The sequence below is a fragment of the Puma concolor genome, chromosome A2 (genome assembly GCF_028749965.1).
Source record: "Puma concolor isolate L17-30 chromosome A2, mPumCon1.1.hap2, whole genome shotgun sequence".
NCBI classification, from domain to species: Eukaryota; Metazoa; Chordata; class Mammalia; order Carnivora; family Felidae; genus Puma; species Puma concolor.
The window spans coordinates 160,575,232-160,593,913 of record NC_141668.1 but is presented as its reverse complement, the minus strand read 5'-3'; the positions used below and the strand labels follow the sequence as shown (position 1 = coordinate 160,593,913).

The 18,682-nt window shown below is 52.7% G+C and overlaps 2 protein-coding genes across 2 annotated transcripts in view; both read right to left on the bottom strand.

The window, feature by feature from the left end:
- Positions 1-2,703: 2,703 nt before the first annotated feature.
- LOC147583697 (olfactory receptor 10T2-like) lies at positions 2,704-3,602 on the bottom strand. The gene is made up of 3 exons (XM_086682641.1): positions 3,414-3,602; positions 3,208-3,306; positions 2,704-2,763 (listed from the first exon to the last, which is right to left on the bottom strand). The coding sequence occupies exons 1-3, from the start codon at positions 3,600-3,602 to the stop codon at positions 2,704-2,706; spliced, it is 348 nt and encodes a 115-aa protein (XP_086538767.1).
- Positions 3,603-15,814: 12,212 nt separating this feature from the next.
- NOTCH3 (notch receptor 3) overlaps positions 15,815-18,682 on the bottom strand; it is a 36,238-nt gene continuing 33,370 nt past the window's right edge. The window contains exon 33 of the mRNA XM_086698817.1: positions 15,815-17,926. Within this exon, the coding sequence (XP_086554943.1) occupies positions 16,874-17,926 (1,053 nt within the window). The 3' untranslated portion in view covers positions 15,815-16,873. The remainder of the gene's footprint in view (positions 17,927-18,682) is intronic.

Genomic DNA, 18,682 nt, shown 5'->3' with positions numbered 1-18,682 from the left:
CTTATAAAACAATGCCCCAAGGTTGTACCCTAAGGTCCCCCAAACCATAGCCGCAGGGAATGAAATGAGAAAGCTCGAGAAGTGGTGATGAGGGCCAGAGGTCAGTGAGGAGCCTCACACAGGGCGGAGCCCAGGACCAGGGAAGACAAGGGACAGAGAACTGGCAAGCGGAGGAGTCTCACAAGCCCCGCCTAACAAGAACGCTAAGTTGCTAATTTCAGTGAGGTCTGTATGTCTCCCGCGCTTCTGCTGAAGCTTTGTCGTCGTCATTGTCTTCGTCATCGTTGTTCACTGCGGTTGCAACATTTATCCCACATCTAAATTGGGTTTTTCTTAAGTTCCTAGGTCGCCGGAACACGAGAAGCCACTACAGGGCTTGAAAGACCCCTCCTATTTCAAATACTGTGCGGTGAACAGATGAGTCGTGTGGGGCTGCATCCCCGGACGTGTATGAGAAGGAGGGGTGCGTGGGTATCATACGGTGCTGAATACAGTGGTACCAGTCTTTCTGGTTCTGCCTGTCTAGGGAGGTGCCTTCAGATGGTTCAGTATCAGGATATTTGCGAGGCAAACAAACCCTCCTCTCGCTAATGCTGACTGTGTAACTTTGCACTTCGTTCGTCAGTTTCAGCCGTGGTAAAATACACATAACACAAAATTTGCCATCTTCACATGTAACCCACTTACACGTTTGCGGGTCCGGTTCAGTGGTGTGAAGTACGTTCGCGTGGTTGTGCGACCATCCCCGCCGTCCCCCTGTCCTTGCGTGGCCGGCTGGTTTCATTTAGCATCATGTCCGCGCGTCCTCAAGGTCCGTTCTTGTTGCAGCCTGTGTGAGAATGTCCTTCCCTTTTAAGGCTGAATGATGATATTCTATGGACACACCACATGTTGCTCATCTACGTATCTATCGGTGGACAGTTGCGTCCAACTTTTGGCCATTGTGGAAAACGCTGCAGTGAACGTGGGTATTCACATATGTCTCTGAAACCCTGCTTTGATTCTTTTAGATAAACACCCAGAAGTAGAATCACTAGAAAATCCTACTTTCAATTTTCTGAGGAACCGCCACACTGTTTTCCACGGTGGCTGCACCATCTCGCATTTGCACCAACAGGGCATAAGGATTCCGATCTCTCCACATCCTGGCCAACGCTTGCCATTTTCAGGGGGATGGCGGGGGGGGGGGTGTCCTAACCATCCTAATAGATGCGATCATATAACTTTTAACTCATCATTTTGTCTAGACTCATTCTTTCTTGGACTTTTGCAGTTTTTCCCTCAGCAAAGAGAGAGGATGAAAGTCCCATCCTGCCACAAACACACACATCAAATTCCATTTTCCCAAAAAGGGGGATTAAGGCAGCCCAGTAACACTAAAGGAACACTACAATCCATGATTCCCAACACGGTGTTCGTGTATTATGGTAACTAATTGGTTTCTAGAACAATCCCCGAGGGTCCCCCAAAATTCTACTAGCAGGAAGTGAGCTGAGAAAAGCTTCAGGAGTGGCCATGGGAGACACAAATCAGCAAGGAGACTCTCATAGGTAAAAACTAGATTTGGAAAGAAACTGGGCCATCTTTAGTCCCTTTAACTTTCCAAATCTTGACTCTCAGTCCTATGCCCCTTGGTAGTGGCAGTGGGTGTGGTGGGAGGTATCACAATTCTTCAAACAACTGTTTATACAAAAGACTTATCTGATACTATGGAAGTCGCCCAAGTGCCCATCAATAGATGAATGGATAAAGAAGTGATGTATACATATATACTGGAATATTACTCAGCCATCAAAAGGAATGAAATATTGCCATTTGCAACAATGTGGAAGGAACTGGAGGGTATTATGCTAAGCGAAGTGAGTCAGTCAGAGGAAGACACATATCCTGTGATCTCACTCATATGTGGAATTTAAGAAAGAAAACAAAGAAGCAAAAGGAGAAAAATGAGAGAGAGAGAAATCGAGAAACAGACTCTTAACCACAGAGAGCACACTGATGGTTACCACAGGGGAGGTGGGGGGTGTGGGTGAAACAGGTGATGGGATTAGGGAGCGCACCTGTCACGATGAGCACTGGGCGATGTATGGAAGTGTCCAATCACTATATTGTACACCTGAAACTAATATTACATTGTATAGTAACTGGAATTTAAGTAAGAACTTTTTTAAACAACATGTTAACGTTTATTTACGTATTTTGAGAGAGACAGAGACAGCACAAGTCGGGGGGGGGGAGGGCAGAGAGAGAGAGAGAATCCCAAGCAGTCCCCACACTGCCAGCCTAGAACCCGATGTGGGACTTGAATTCACCAACCATGATCATGACCTGAACTGAAGCCAACAGGTGGATGCTGAATTGACCGAGCCACCCCAAAAGAAACATTTTAAGAAATCTTATCTGATAAAGGACTGTCATCCAAAACATACAAAGAAAGCAGAAAACTCAATAAGAAAAAAAATTAATGGTTAAAATGACAAAATTTTGGTTACTTCAATTTTACCACCATAATTTTTTTTTTTTAATTCTCCCTACTTTCCCTCCCATCATACAACACGGACAGAACAGGTCCAATGGGAAGAGAGCTAGACAATCGTGGACACAACTGCATTTCAGGCTTCGATCCTGACAGGAAAAACAACCAAGGGCAGGCAGCCTGGGGCTGGTTCAAGGCCCAGAACCAGGAGCAGAAAACCGGGGCCCTCACGTGGGTCCCGCGATCACCGAGGACCGCAGGAGGTGGCAGATGGCCACACAGCGGTCCTAACCCAGCAGGGCGAGGAAGAAGCAGCCCTCGCCCCTAAAAGATGGGAGAAGGCTCTGAGCGAGAGAGACCAAAGGAAGCGATGCCTGAGCCCCTGCCCAGCCCGCCTCGCAGCCAACACTCGCTGAGCAGGATTCGCGGCGCCACCTGCTGGTGACCTTGCTGCACTGCAGACGGCGCTGCATGCCCGCCAAGTCCAGAACAAAAGGAAGGACCAGGCGGCCTTTCCCTGGACTCCACGGTGGGTCTCAGCCCCTGTCAACTGCCTCACTGGATAGGCGATTTCATTCAAGGTTGTGGGAGGGCCCCCGGCTTCCAGGTGGGGAGACTGCGCGTCGGGAGGGGTACATGTCCATGAAAAAGCTACAGAGGGTGATGTGGATGGGCGGTCTACTTGAAAACCCCGCGGCTGCGCGCCAGGCTCCGCCGCGGAGCCACCGCACCTCCTTGTTGCGCAGGGTGTCCACCACGGGGTTCAGCAGCGGCGTCACCACCGTGTAGAGCACAGCCACCAGGCGGTCCCGGTCGGGCTTTCCTCCGGACTCGGGCCACGGGTAGATGATGGAGGCGCGGCCAAAATGCACAATGACCACGGCGAGGTGAGGGTGGAGAAGGCCTTGAGCCGGCCGGCTGCCGAGGGGATGCTCGCAACGGCGGCCGCGATGAAGGCGTAGGACAGCAGAATGAGGAGGAAGGAGACCAGCACCACGAGGATGCTCAGGAAGAAGATGGCCGTTCCCCTGCCGCCGCTGTCGGAGCAGCTGAGCTTCAGGACAGGGGCGATGTCACAGAAGTGCTCCACGAGGCCGCTGCGGCAGAAGGACGAGGAGAAGATCATGCTGGTCTCAATCAAGGCCACGGAGAACCCGGAGCAGAAAACCAGGCCTCCCAGGCAGAGGCAAACCGTGGGTCTCATGATCACCGAGGGCCGCAGCAGTTGGCAGATGGCTACCTAGCGGTCATAACCCATCAGGGTGAGGAGGGAGCACTGGCTGCATCCCAAGCCCAGGAAGAAGCACATCTGGGCCCAGCAGCCAGGGATGGAGATGGCCTGGCTCTCCAGGAGCTGATGAGCCAGCATGTCGGGGATGGTGATGAGCGCGTAGCAGGAGACGGGGACAACACTGCCAGGAAGCGGCACATGGGAGTGTGAAGGGCCTGATCCGTGGGGATGATGGTGATGATGGTGACGTTGCCCCCGGGGGTCACCAGGTATGTGACAAAGAACAGCGCAAAGAGGGTAGTTCTCAGGTCGGGGAGGTGGGAGAAACCCACCAGCACAAACTCGGTCACCAGCTGAAAGGGTTGTTCTGTGTCCTTCACCTTGACCACGCCTCCTGCTCTTGAGTAACCTCCCGCTCACCTGCCTAACAGGACTCCAACCAACCCTTCCCCAGCCAATCCGCTGAGGCCACAGCCATTACCTCACCAACTGCCCCCAGGCCCCAATAAAACCTTTGTGCTGTTGAAACTCGCTCTCTCCCTGGTATCTCACCGCTGCGTCGGTGCAGGTAGGGGATTGAGCTCGAGCTAGCTCGAATAAAGGCTCTTTGCTTTTGCATCGGACTCGGCTCCCTGGCGGTCTTTGGGGATCACGAATTCTGGGCATAACACAGCCAGGTGGCATTTTCCTCCTGCTTCTCGGGAGCCTGAGAGGAGAGGACAAGAGGAAATAGAATGGGATGATTTGGTAAGGACCTGCCATGCATGCAGGGCTGCGGGGTAGGAAATTATCCCTGTTTCACACAAAAGGAAAGAGGCTCAGATATTACGAAATATCACCCAGCTAGCAAATGTCGCTTCAGTAGACAAGAAAACCACACACGTGGAGACAACCCAACTGTCAGCCAATGGATGAATGCGTAAAGATGTGGTATAGGGGTGCCCGGCAGGCTCAGTGGGTAGGTCATGAGACTCTGGATCTTGGGGGCGGGCGGTGAGTTCCAGCCCCACGTTTGGTGTAGAGATGACCCTAGAAGAAGAAAAAGGAGGAGGAGGAGGAGACGGAGAAGAAGGAGGAGGAGGGGGAGAGAGAGAAGGAGAAGAAGAAGAAGGGGGAGGGGAGGGGAAGGAGGAGAAGGAGAAAAAGAAGGAGGAGGAAGGAGGGGGGAGATGGGAGGAGGAAGAAGAAAAAGGAGAGAAGGCTGAGGGGTAGAGGGAGGAGGGAGAAGAAGGGGAGGAGGAGGGCAGGAGGGGGGAGGAGGGGGAAGAGAAGTGGTATATACACACAATGGAGTATTAGCCATGGAAAGAAGGCAATCTGGCCATTGGGACCGCATGCATGGACCTTGAGGACATTATGCCGAGATGAGTCAGACAGAGAAAGACAAATACAGTGTGATATCACTCATAGCACGATTCTGTAACAGCCTAGCTCTTAAAAAAACAGAGTAAAATGGTCACTGCTTAAGAGTCTCTACCAAGAGGGGGACGCCTGGCTGGCTCAGTCAAGGCAGCATGCGACTCTTGATCTCAGGGTCACGAGTTCAAGGCCCATGTTGGGCATGGAGCCCACTTAAAATAAAAACATGGGACATCTGCGTGGCTCAGATGGTTAAGCGTCCGACTTCGGCTCAGGTCATGATCTCACGGTTTGTGAGTTTGAGCCCCGCGTTGGGCTCTGTGCTGACGGCTCAGAGCCTGGAGCCTGCTTTGGATTCTGTGTCTCCTTCTCTCTCTGCCCCTCCCTGGCTCTCTCTCTCTCTCTTTCTCTGTGTGTGTGTCTCTCTCTCAAATACAAGTAAACATTTTCAAAAAATTAAAAAAAAAAAAAAACCATCATGCTGAGTGATAGAAGCCAGACACGAAAGCCACATATTTTCTGAGCCCGTTGACATGAAATGTCCAACATCGCTGACTCCACATAGACTGGCAGCAGGGAAGTGGCTGCCGAGGGCACGGGGAGGAGGGGACACGCAGGAACCACCCGAGGGGACGGGATCTCCTCTCTGGGTGATAAAAATGCCCTGGAAAGAGACAGCGGTGATGGCTGCACAGCTCTGTGACTATGCTAAGTGTCACTGAGTTGTACACTTTAAAATGGCTCATTTTACGTTATGCGGATTTGACCCCAACTTTGAGAGAGACGGCATTTCCTTTAAAGCGTCAGATCGGCAAAGATTGGAGAGGAGAGCGAACGGTGTGTGGCAGCCAGCGTCAGCAGCGCCCGGTCCCCACCCCACCTCCACCTGGCCGCTTGGAGGGACACAGCCCATCTGTAGACACCACAAGTCCTACCTGGGCTCTACAATTCCACCTGTACACTCTCCTGGTGAAGAAATGGTCCGACTCACATGTACAAACATGTTCGTGGCAGCATTATTGAAATTTAAAAAGAAAGAAAGAAAGAAGAAGAAAGAAAGAAGAAAAGAAAGAAAGAAGAAAGGAAACAAAGAAAGAACGAGAAAGGAAAGAAAGAAAGAAAGAAAGAAAGAAAGAAAGAAAGAAAGAAGAAAGAAAGAAAGAAAGAAAGAAAGAAAGAAAGAAAGGAAGGAAGGAAAGGGCTTCTGGAACACCCAGTCCCTCCGGAATGGAATGTTCCCCTTCCTTTATTTTCAGATCTCGCCCCTAGGGCTGGGGATGAGCCAGGGTGGCTTCACCATGGTGGCAAAGGTCCCACATTGTCACTTGAAAGAAATTTTAAATTTTTTTTAATGTTTATTTACTTTTGAGGGAGAGAGAGAGACAGAGCGCAAGCAGGGGTAGGGCAGAGAGAGGGGAGGGGACACAGAATCTGAAACAGGTTCCAGGCTCCAAGCTGTCAGCACAGAGCCCAATGCGGGGCTTGAACCCACGAACCGCGAGATCTGAGATCATGACCCGAGCTGAAGTCGGACCCTCAACCGACTGAGCCACCCAAGCGCCGCTCACTTGAAAGAATTTTAAAAATCAGCCCAGAAGATAGGCGAGGGTAAACCAGGTAAAGGCAACTGCCTGTGCAAAGGCCCTGGGGCTGGACTGTGCCTGGAACAGGAAGATCCAGGAGGAACAGAGAGAGAGAGAGGGAGCAAGAGGGAAAAAAGAGTTGAGGCCACAGGGGGGACAGGGACATGTTGCTACATGTCTGTTGGGTCACAGGGAGGACTTGAGCTTTTATGCCCATGGCTGTGGGACCGATGGAGGATTAGGTGCAGGTGGGGGGACGTGACCTGACTCAGCCACTGAGGGAGAACAGGGTGTAGGGGACACAGGTGAACACTGGGGACCAAGGAGGAGGTGGCCGAGCCGGTCCAGGTGAGGGATGATGGGGGCCGGACCAGGGCAAAGGCCAAGGAGGTGGTGAGAGTAGCCACGTGGAGCCCACTTCTGGACACTGGATTTCCTGACGGGTTGGCCGCGGGTGTGAACGAAAGAGCAGACTATGGGAGCTGACAGAGCGGCATCGGAAGGGCAGGGTGACACGGGTCCAGCCAGGGGGTCTGAGGGGACTCTGTCATCTCCGGAAATGCTGGGGACACACGCGCTGAGCATGGACAACTCAGACAGGGAGAGGGCCCCTCTCCTTCTGCCCCAGCCCCCAGCCCCCGCCCCGGAGAGAGGGAAGAAGAAAGAGGGAGACCTGGAATGTGGCCGAAACTTAACCCTGCAGCCACTGAGGAGCCCTGACTTTTTGCCTCAACGTGTCCAAATGCCACTGTCCAGCTGTGACAGGCGAGAGCGCTTAATCAAACCATGTCAGGTTACAGGACAAGAGAGTGCCCTGTCTGCACCCTGGGGACCTGTGAACATTGCGGCCACGGGGAGATCCCCGGGCCAGCTGCTTCTCGGGGACAGAGTGAGCAGGAGCCAGCAGGCTGTGAGGTCTGCGGCTCCGCCCAGGGCCACGTCACGGGAGGGTTCTAGAGTCGTAGCCTTTCCTCTCCCTGCTCTCTGGGAACCCTCCCGCACAGGAGCCCCTTCCCCGCCACCTCCCAGCCCCCACTGCCATATGAGTGTGTGTGCGTTTGTGCCCCTGAAACTCCAGGGAACACGTGTGTGCACGTGCGAGGGATGCATGCAGGTGTTCAGAGCACACCTGAGCACGTCCAGCTCCCACGGTCTGCGGGCACCCCTGCGCGGACCAGGTGCTGTGTGCAGGTGAGCGTCTGTGGCTTTGCAGGGTTCTCCTGGAGGCTCCCCCAAACGTCCCTCCCTCCCCCGCCCCGGGGCAGATGTATTCTCCGCTCTATGTTTTGTCATCCACAGAAAACGGAACTGGACGCCTGTCGGGCAAATGCCATCCCCATCCGTCACCGTTGGCTGTTTTCAGGTTCACAGTCGCTCTGGCATTTCTCTCCCCCCCCCACCACCACCCGCCCCGCATCATTTTCAGGCTTCACCCCCAGGGCCAGGGATGGGCCACAGCGGCTTCTCCAGCTTTGCAAAGGCTCTGAACCCACACTCACCATGGCCGAGGGAGCGTCCCATGCAGGGTGCCCGCATCATCATCGCTCCCTGCTCACAGCCTAAGAAGGGAGGGGCTGAGGACCCGGGTTCTGTTTGCAGGAGGGGTCTCTGGAGCTCCTGTCCCAGGGGCTCCCCAGCCACTAACAAGCCCCCCCCCCCACCCCCAGGGCTCAGGCTGGTGACTCCCTGCAGATTTTCTCCCTCCTGGCAACTAGAGACCCCAGGGCCTGCTTCCCCAGCCCCCCACCCCAGGCTCTGATGGCAAAAAGTGGGAGAAGAACTAGTTATGATTGATTTGTATGGGTGGAGATCACACATGCACTTGTCACTCGAGCAGCGCTCCCCGGAGCCCATCAGCGCCCACCGTGGGCTGGGCAAGGCTGCTGCCCTGAGGAAGACGCACGTGCACGTGCACACACATGCCCTGCCCCCAGGGCAAGCCGGGGGGAGTGGATACCTTGATATTCTACAAATGTTGCCCAGGCTGAACTGAGAGTGACCCCAGACCTCTCGACCCCTCTCCCTGCTCTCCCCAGAATTAAGAAGTTGTCAGATGTCCTCTATTCTTTCTCCTTCCCTGCCCCCCCCAGCCCCCCCCCCCAGGGCATCCTTCTCATCCGGCAGAAGCCTACAGCACCACCACCCTCCCGTCCATCCTTTGTACTGGACACCAGGACAGAAGGCTCTGGCCGTGGCCCCTCTCTACTCAGAGACCTCCCTGGCTCCCCCTTGCCCCCAGAGTGAAGTTTCAAATTCCCCATGTTCACGTTCAAGACCCTTGTGATCTGACCCCTGCTACCTTCTCTAGTTCCCAATCCACCCACTGTTCGTGCACCGGATGCACGTGCATTTATTCAATTAATAATAAGGAAGTGAGGTACAGACCCAGCCGTTCAGACTTGCTGACCCTTCCTCCGAGATTTCCAGGCAGTTTCCCATTATTTTGCCCCTCCCCAGGCTATTCTCTCAGGAATTTCTTTTCCCCTCCTCCTAGCCTCCAGGCAAACTCCTACTCCTCCTGAAAGACACAGCTCTCCATCACCTCCTCTAGGAAGCCCTCCCTGATCACTCCAAGCTAGTCACCTGCTGCATCCGTACTCCCACACAGCCTGGGTTTCCTCTTCACACTGCCTGTGTCCTTGTGTGTCTTCCCCTAGCCTCTGAGCTCCCTGAAACTGTCCCCATCCTACTCCACCTTCTAGAAGCTTCAGACCCAGATGAGGAAGTCCCTCCTTGCCATGGCCGCCTCTCTTGCTTTCCATGGCATCTGCTTTTTCTCTACCTCTGTGAGCCACCCTTTCTCAGACTCTTCCTCTCCCACACAGCTCCTAAAATTAGAACACCCTGAGTTCAGTCCTAGACCCTCTTCTGTCTCCCTAGCTGAGAAATTTGTCTTTTTCATTTTCCCCCAGCTTTACTGAGATCTGACATATAACGTTGTGTATGTTTACGGTGTACAACTTGCTGATTTGATACACTTATATATCGCAAAATGATTACCACCAAAGTGTTAGCCGACACCTCCATCCCATCATGTAATTACCACTTTTTCATGTTCATTTATTTTTGAGGGAGGGAGAGGGAGCACAGGCCGGTAGCAGGGGAGGGGCAGAGAGAGGGAGACAGGGGGTCCGAAGCAGGCTCTGCACTGAGTGGAGAGCCTGATGCCGATGCCGATGCCGGGCTGGAACCACGAACCACAAGATCATGACCTGGGCCAAAGTCGCCGCTTACCTGACGGGGCCACCCAGGCTCCCCACCATTTCTTTTTTTTTTTTTTTTTTTTGTGGTGCGACCATGCTAACTACTCTCGTAGTGTCTGTTCAAGTATATGATACAGTATATTGTTAGCTATAATCACCATGCTGTGCATTAGCTCCCCAGAACCTGTTAATCTTATCACTGGAAGTATGCACCCTTTGGCCAACATCTCCCCATTCCCCCCACCCTCCTACCCCTGGTGGCCCCTACTCTATTCTCTGTGTCTCTTTGGAGTCCACATATGAGTGATATCGTTCAGTATCTGTCTTTCTCTGTCTGAGTATGTCACTTGGCATAATGGTTCATCCAAGTTGTCACAGGGGGCTTTCTTTCTTGTGGCTGAAGAGCATCCCATTGTGTGTGTGTGTATGTGGATACATATACATTATAAATAATGTATATTATATATACAATGTATATACACATACACACACATCCATTCATCTATTGACTGACATTTAGGCTGTTTCCATATTTTGTTGTTTTCTTAAAAAACATTTTTTAACATTTATTCACCTTTGAGACAGCAAAAGACAGAGCATGAGTGGGGGAGGGGCAGAGAGAGAGGGAGACACAGAATCCCAAGCAGGTTCCAGGGTCTGAGCTGTCAGCCCAGAGCCCGACGTGGGGCTCACACCCATGAACTGTGAGATCATGACCTGAGCTGAAGTTGGTCGCTTAACCAACTGAGCCACCCAGGTGTCCCTGTTTTATTAATTTTTTTAATGTCTATTTATTTTTGAGAGAGAAAGCACGCAAGCTGGGGAGGCGCAGAGAGAGAGAGAGGGAAAGAGAGGCTCAGAAGCAGGCTCGGTGCAGACGACAAAGAGACCGATGCGGGGCTCAAACTCGTCAACCATGAAATCATGACCTGAGCCCAAGTCGGATGCTCAACCAACTGAGCCACCCAGGTGTCCCTATAGTATGTTACTTTTAAAAATAAAAAAAAATTTTTAAGTAGGAAAAGACTTGAACACACACTTCACTGAAGATGATGAATCTTGGGGCGCCTGGGTGGCTCTGTTGGTTAAGCGTCTGACTTCGGCTCGGGTCATGATCTCACAGTTCATGAGTTCAAGCCCCGCATGGGGCTCTGTGCTGACAGCCCGGAGCCTGGAACCTGCTTCGGATTCTGTCTCCCTCTCTCTCTGCCCCTCCCCCACTCGCTCTCTGTCGCTCTCAAAAATAAATAAGCATTGGGGGTGGGAGGGAGGGGAAAGTGGGTGACGGGCATGGAGGAGGGCACCTGTTGGGATGAGCACTGGGTGTTGTATGGAAACCAACTTGACGATACATTTCATATTTTTTTTTTTTTAATTTTTTTTTTCAACGTTTATTTATTTTTGGGACAGAGAGAGACAGAGCATGAACGGGCGAGGGGCAGAGAGAGAGGGAGACACAGAATCGGAAACAGGCTCCAGGCTCTGAGCCATCAGCCCAGAGCCCGACGCGGGGCTCGAACTCACGGACCGCGAGATCGTGACCTGGCTGAAGTCGGACGCCTAACCGACTGCGCCACCCAGGCGCCCCAACATTTCATATTTTTTTTAAAAATTGTTTTAATTAAGAAAAAAATTTAAAAATTTTTAAAAATAAAATTCAAATAAATGAATAAACATTGAACACATTTTAAAAACATGATGAATCTTCAATGAGCACATGAAGAAATGCACTCATTTTCACATTACACGCCATGGAAAGCACAATGAAATGCCACCGTATCACCGGAATAGCTGACACCAAAGAGCGTGACAATTCCAAGCGTTAACAAAGACGCGGACATCTGCATAGGTCATACTTTGCCGGTGGGAACACAACACGGACAGCCGCTTGCGAAAACAGCTTGACAGCGTCTTAAAAAGTTGACAAACACCGTGAAACCTAGCCATCTCACTCCTGAGAAAAATGCCACAGAGAAATGCACACACATCCATATAAAGAACGTTCACGGCTATTCATAACACCTAAAACCGAAAATTACCGAAATGTCCCTAAGCTGAGAAATTGTAATATATCGGTCACACGCGTCACGCATACTGTTGTCAGCAATAAAAAGGAATACACATAATGATCGACACATCTAATGATACGGATGAATCTCAAAAGCAGTATGTTGAGTTTTGAAAGCCAGATTCAAAAGGCAATGCGCTGCATGACCCCATTTGTAGGAAACTCTAGAAAGGCAAAACTGTAGTGACAGCAGGTCCGTGACTGCTAGGGCCAGAGGTGTGGGAGGGGATTAGCACACAGGAGTGTGAGGAAACATGATTACAGTAGCGGTTTGATGACTGTATGCACTTGTCCAAACTCGTCACGCTTTACACTTAAAATCGATTAGCCTTACTATATGTTATGCCTCATAAAGCTGACCAAAAATGAATGAATGGACACATGATCGATAGATGATAGCTACATAGATAGATAGGGGCGCCTGGGTGGTTCAGTCAGTTAAGTATCCAACTTCGGCTCAGGTCATCTCACGGTTCATGAGATCAAGCCCCACATTGGGCTCTGTGCTGACAGCACAGAGCCTGCTTGGGATTCTCTCTCTGCCCCTCCCCTGCTCTCTCTCTCTCTCTCAAGATAGATGATAGATGATAGATAGATAGATAGATAGATAGATAGATGATAGATAGATAGATAGATGATAGATAGATGATAGATAAACGATAATAGAGTGAGCAGGATGTAGGAAAGGCATGCTGCTGTACCTTGGGCTTGCAATGGTAGAGAGACTTTACCACCCTTAGGCCAGAAGGGCCAAGGGGAAGGAGAGGGAATAATTACCCAAACTCACAGAGGGCATCTAGATGGAGAGCACCACAGCTATCCTGCAGGTGTGGAACCAAGGAAATAAATACATTCTATTCCCTAATCTTCCACCCCATTGGCCAAATCCAAGTGGAAGCCAGAGGATAAAGGAGCCCGATGATTCCTTCTACCTGAGTCATCCTTCCAAGCACAGAACAGAATGGAGAGAAGGGTGAGGGTAGAACAGAGGGGCAAAGAGCAGACACACAGCTATTCTATCACTGTCCTTTCAGTCAAGAAGTCAACTAGGACAATGAATCCGAGTGTCTCCGAATCTTGTGGGTACCAGTAAAGTCACATGCACATGGATCTTCGAACCCCGCTAGCTCATTTTCCTTAACCACTGCTGCAGACTTCCTGTTCTCCCACCTGACACCCCTAGAGAAGACTCCCATGTACTTACAAAAAGTTGGGTCCACCAGATATGAAAGTAGCTCCCCTTTGTGAGACAAGCGTCTCCAATGCCCTGTTTACATAAAGTCAGGGTTGCATGATAAAGTAGGCAGTGTGGGTTGGGAGAATGACTTTTTCCTCCCTTGAGTAGCACTCAGAAAAAAGGATCCCCAAAATGGCTTGCACCCCAACAGACATTTTGGTTTCTCCGCCCCAAGAGTCAACTCATGTACACAGCTAAGACGGACTTCTCTTGGGCCAAGGATTCAAGTGCAAAGGATTTATTTGACAAATTATCCCAGAAACATCCAGTCGGAACATTTCAAAAAGGAACACCCCAGAGAGTCTCAGTGAGGAAGAGTTAGTTGCTGCCATGGGCAATGGGGATCAATCCCAAAGGGCATCCTCTGAGGCTGCGCAAACACACCTCTGAATTTCTCCCACAGAATAGAAAGGAGGTGAGGGTGTTTATCCATTAGCTCCCAACCACCCCTCGTTCTTGAGGGCTATTCCTGCCCCATACAAAAGAAAGCCATGGGTAGAGAGTTTTAGGGGTTCCCAGACTCTGTCAACCTCTGTCAAGATCCACAGGGACATAGTGGACACCCACTATACATCTTCTAACTAGCTCAAAATTCCAGAAGAGCAGAGAGCGGGCCATATAAGTCATCATTCTACCCCCAACAACTAGTCCAGGCTTTGGCATACAGTAAGCGCCCAGCAAGCATGCAGAGGCTAGATGAACGTGCATAAAATAAACTTGAGACAACGATGAAAGAGATCGTTCCATCTCCAAAGATTTAGCCCAAGGAAGAGAGGTGGCATGAACACTTGGTTGCTTCCACAGAATGCCTGCATCTGCAAACCTGATCGTCCCTGAACATACGCCACGTCCAGTTCCAGAGCAGAGAATGCTTTAAGGAATCCGCACATTCCATGCCCCATTGCCCTAGTGACTCGTTCATGCGGTGGTGCTCAAAGGCAATCCCCCCCACTCCCAGGGAACAACTGGCATGTCTGGAAGCATTTCCGGTTGTCACAGTGGAGGAGAGGCTGCTGCTGGCATCTGGTGGGTGGAGGCCCGAGATGCTGTCAAACATTCGACAATGCCCAGGGCGGCCCCCAGAGCAAAGAACGATCGGGTCCCAGATCCCAATACTGCCGATGTTGAGAAACCCTGAGTTAGAAGATGGATGCCTGACCCGGTTGAGGTCACTACAAAATCCACCTCGAAACTAGAAGCTTCTCAATTCTCTGGAAAGTGCAATATGGTCTGTGATCTTTGCACCTACTTTGCTAACACAGGAGGAGGGCGATGCTACATAGTAAGGGTACTATGTGGAGCCCGAGGGTGAAACTGATACCCAGAGAAAAAGCTGTAGAGATAAAGAGAAACTCAGAACTTGTTCACCTACCTCATTTGAGTTGCTAGATCTGATCTTCCCGAAGCTGGTCCTTCTTAGTTATATGAGCTAATAAATTCCTTTTCTGTTTAAGCCTATTGAGTAGGTTTTTTGTGTCACTGGCAACCAAGAGCACTCCAAATTGGTAGAGTAGGCAGTTAGCTAGATATAAGCAGGGAACAGATCCTTTCTGATAAAAAGAGAGGAAATCAAATTCCAAACAGCGGAGAGAGTCAAGGGGAGGGGCTGGGGGGGGGGGCGTTCTTCCCTATAACTGTTGCCCTATAACATAGCTTCATAACTATACATTTACATCGCGGTTTTGACACCCCTGCTGTGGGAAGGCTGCCGTGAGGGTTCCACAAGGACCATATAGGGCCCCCAATGCCCCCCTCCCAACCGGCAGGAGGAGTCCCTTAGATGGTTGGAGGCAATTAGAGACTCGCCTAGCTATGACCTATAACCCATGCAAGTATAAAAAACAAGACAACCCTGACCTCTGGTGTAGTTGCCATCCGTAGGTCTCTTTAACTGCCATTCAACTCTCACTTACTTGAGAGTTTAGCTCTGAATTCTTTCTTGGCAAAACTCAAGAACCGAGGTCAGCGTGGAGGCAAGGGAAGGGACCTGCCGATGACAAAATGACAGGAGGAATCAGTGAACATTCTCCCATCCTCCTTTCCTGGAGGGTCCCAGTGCAAACACAACCTTGTTTGGGGGCACAACTGGTTGCAAGACAGAGAAATCCATCTACGCTGGTACGTGCAAAGGAGTACTTATTACACACGTGCAGCATTGTCTCCAGAACCCAAGGGAGCACAAGGTAGAGGTGAGATTCATGCAGAAGCAGCATCGGGCACTTAGGAGGCAATTATTAAATACCTGTTGGTGCCAATGGAATGCACGCTCAATTAACTAGAATGGACGCTCCAACTGGAACTCAGATACTGCCTCCAAGTCTCTGGAGCCACCCAAGCACTCCCCCCACCCCCTGCCAATAAAACTAGCCACCCATAGTTCTTCATCTGCCCATGGCCTTAGAAGCCCCAACAACTGACCTCTTTCTCAGCATCTGTATTAAGGAATTTCTGGGGAAAGGGAATCTGATTGGCTCACCTGAAGTCAGGTGACCACCTCTGAACTAATCAGCAGTCATCCGCCAAGAGAGGAAGCGGGAGTGGGCTGGCAAGCTGCATGGGGTTCAACCCATGATGGGAACTCAAGTCGGCCCCAGAGATATAGAAGGCCCACCACTACCCCCCACCCCCCACCTTCTCGAGACACAGACCAAGGACACTGAGTGTTAACTATTCCTTTATTAGGTGGTGAGGGGACTGGGGGCTGTACAATGCAAGGGAATTTAGCTACACAGGGATAGTGACCAGAAGCCACATTACAAAAATAGCCTAAAAATACTTCTATTTTGCCCCCGGGGCTGGGCGGGGGGGGGGGGGGGGGGGGGGAGTACCAGGGGAGGGGTGCCACCAGGCAGCTCATTCCCTTCCTGCAGTCCCGTATTTAGGAGGCAAAGTGACATGCACACATCTCCCCTGGTCCTCACGTTCTCACCAGCCACCCCCACCCAGCTCCCCAAGAGAGATGGCCCCGGCTCTAGGGTTGGGGGGACCTGGGGCGGGCTCTCTGGGCCAGAAGAGCCCTCCCCCCAGCAAAGCTATAGAACAAGTTCCATCTGGAATGCAGTGAAGTGAGGGACATGGGGGAGGAAACAGGCTCCCAAGTCTCACCCGCCCCCCGCCCCGGAGGGTGCGCCCAAGGGTGCCTACTTGGCACACACCAGGGTTGTGTACTCGGTACACAGGATCCCGGTCATGCCTGTGTACTCGGTACACAGGATCCAGCTTGGCCGAATGGGCCCACAGACTCAGCCCCACGGGGGCACTGGGGGGTTTGCAGGGGCAGGGAGCGTCTCCATATATATATTTTGTAAAAAATAATAATAATAATAAGTTTGTTTAAATGAATTTGTTTCTATACAAAATGTAAAAAAAAATAATAATAATTCACTCGTGTCGGAGTGTAAGGAGAGAGACCAGAGGAGGCAGGAGAGGGGGGAGGGACGGAAGCATGGGGATGGGGGGGTGCAGGAGGAGGCCCCAGGCTCATCTCAAGACCCAGGGGGTGGGGGGGAGTCAGCCCGCACCCCCTATAAATAAAGCAGGACTGAAAGCCGAGGCTGCGGACCTATCTCAGCCACACTTCGAGGGGGAGTCGGACCGGTGCGAGGAGGCTGGTGGAGAGAAAAGAGAAGGGAGGTCTACAAAGGAAGCGGGGGGGAGAGAGAGAATCAGGACAGGATGTCTGTTCAGCCCCCCAAGACCCAGGAACTGGAGAGCTCTCAGGCCAACACCTGCCTCTTGGGGGTGACTTCGGGCTGGGGCCCCAGCTGGGTCTGGGCCTGAGCTAGCGGGCCTGGGACGGAAAGGGGGAGCGGCTGGGCAGGCAGCGCCCCAGCGGCTGTGGCCGCGGGCCCGGTGGCAGTGGCTGGGCTGGGCGTGGAGTCTGACCAGTCCGAGAGGGAGGGAGGCGAGGGGCTGGCCCAGTGCTCGGGGGACTCGGGGGAGGGGGTCAGGTAAGGGTGCTCGCTGGGGACCCTCAGGAAGCGAGCCTTGGGGGGGCTGCCGTGGGCGCCGGCTGCCGGGTACTCCTCGCCGTGTCCCGGGGCCGCCAGGTACGGTGGGGGCCGCTCCTGGGGCGACACGGGGGTCCCGGGGTTCAGCAGCTGGGGTCCCGGCGCCAGCGGCAGCAGGAACGAGGGGCCCGGCGGGGCAGGTGGCGGCAGCCGGGCCCAGTCGAGGGGAACGGCCACGGGGTTCAGCAGACCCAAGCTGAGCACGCAGCCCCCGGGGGGCTGGCGCCCTAGACCGGCCCGGCCCGCGCCACCGAGCTGCGCCAGGGACACAGCCGTGGCGGTGGCAGCCGCGTAGGGCCCCTCGAGGGAGAAGCCGCCAGGGGACGCGGGGGGCCCACCGAAGGGCCTCGGGGAGTCCAGCGAGTCCACGGGCGACAGCGTGACCGAGCTCTCGGCCAGGGGACCGGGGCAGGCCAGCGTCAGCTTCTTGCCCCGCCCCCGGGCGCCCTGCGGCCCCAGCCCCGCCTTCCCGGGTGGCCTCCGGCTCTTCTTGCCCCCAGACTGTGCCACCTTGAGGCCCGGGAGGAAGGCCCCCGGTGGGCAGAGGAGGGGCCCCAGGCCGTGTGGGCCGGGAGGGCTCCGGGGCCCACTGGGCTGGTCCAGCAGGCGCACGATGTCCTGGTGCAGCCGCTCCTGGGCCACGTCCCGTGGCAGCCTGTCCAGGTGGTCTGTGATCTCGCGGTTGGCAAAGTGGTCCAGCAGCAGCTTGGCAGCCTCATAGCTGCCCTCCCGGGCGGCCAGAAACAGTGGAGTTTCCTCCTGAGCGGGAGTGAGGCACAGAACCCACGACAGATCAGCATCCCAAGAGCCCGGATTAACTCCTGGCCAAGGTCTGGCGGCCTTCTAGCCTCTGGTGGAAACCAGCTGAGAAGCCACACTCTCCTGCCCAGCAGAGCTTGGATGGGATCCCCGCTCTGCTGAGGGGAAACTAGGCAAGTTCTTTCCTTTAAAGCGCATCCGTCCAGTGCCTACTAAGCGTCATGCCCCAGGGCCAGGACTAGGGTGAGGAAAGTGAGGCACTACCCTTAGGCACAAAACTTAAGGGGGCGTCAAAAACCAATCATCGGGGGCACCTGGGTGGCTCAGTCGGTTGAGCGTCCGACTTCAGCTCAGGTCATGATCTCGCGGTTTGTTGAGTTCAAGCACCACGTCAGGCTCTGTGCTGACGGCTCAGAGCCTGGAGCCTGCTTCGGATCCTGTCTCCCTCTCTCTCTCTGCCCCTCCCCTGCTCACGCTCTGACTCTGTCTTTCAATAATAAATGAATGTTAAAAAAAAAATTTTTTTTTAAAAAGCCAATCATCAAACTAAATGATATTTTAATGCAACCCTTTCTTAAATTACACTTGTTGGCCAAAAAATCTGTAATGGATGAAATATCAAAATGTCAGATAAGGACAGAATCCATCCCTGTGCCCCTCTGGGCCTCACTCTTCCCATTTATAAAATGAGGAGAGTAATTTCACCCTGCAAGGCTTTTAAAACAATGATGGTAACAGTTACCTTTTATTGAGGAT

Coding starts and splice junctions, on each gene's coding strand:
- LOC147583697 (XM_086682641.1), bottom strand. CDS start 3,602: ATGATCTTCTCCTCGTCCTTCTGCCGCAGCGGCCTCGTGGAGCACTTC. Junction 3,307..3,413: donor CCTTCATCGCGGCCGCCGTT/GCGAGCATCCCC, acceptor CCGTGGCCCGAG/TCCGGAGGAAAGCCCGACCG. Junction 2,764..3,207: donor ACACCCTGCGCAACAAGGAG/GTGCGGTGGCTC, acceptor CTGCTGGGTTAG/GACCGCTGTGTGGCCATCTG.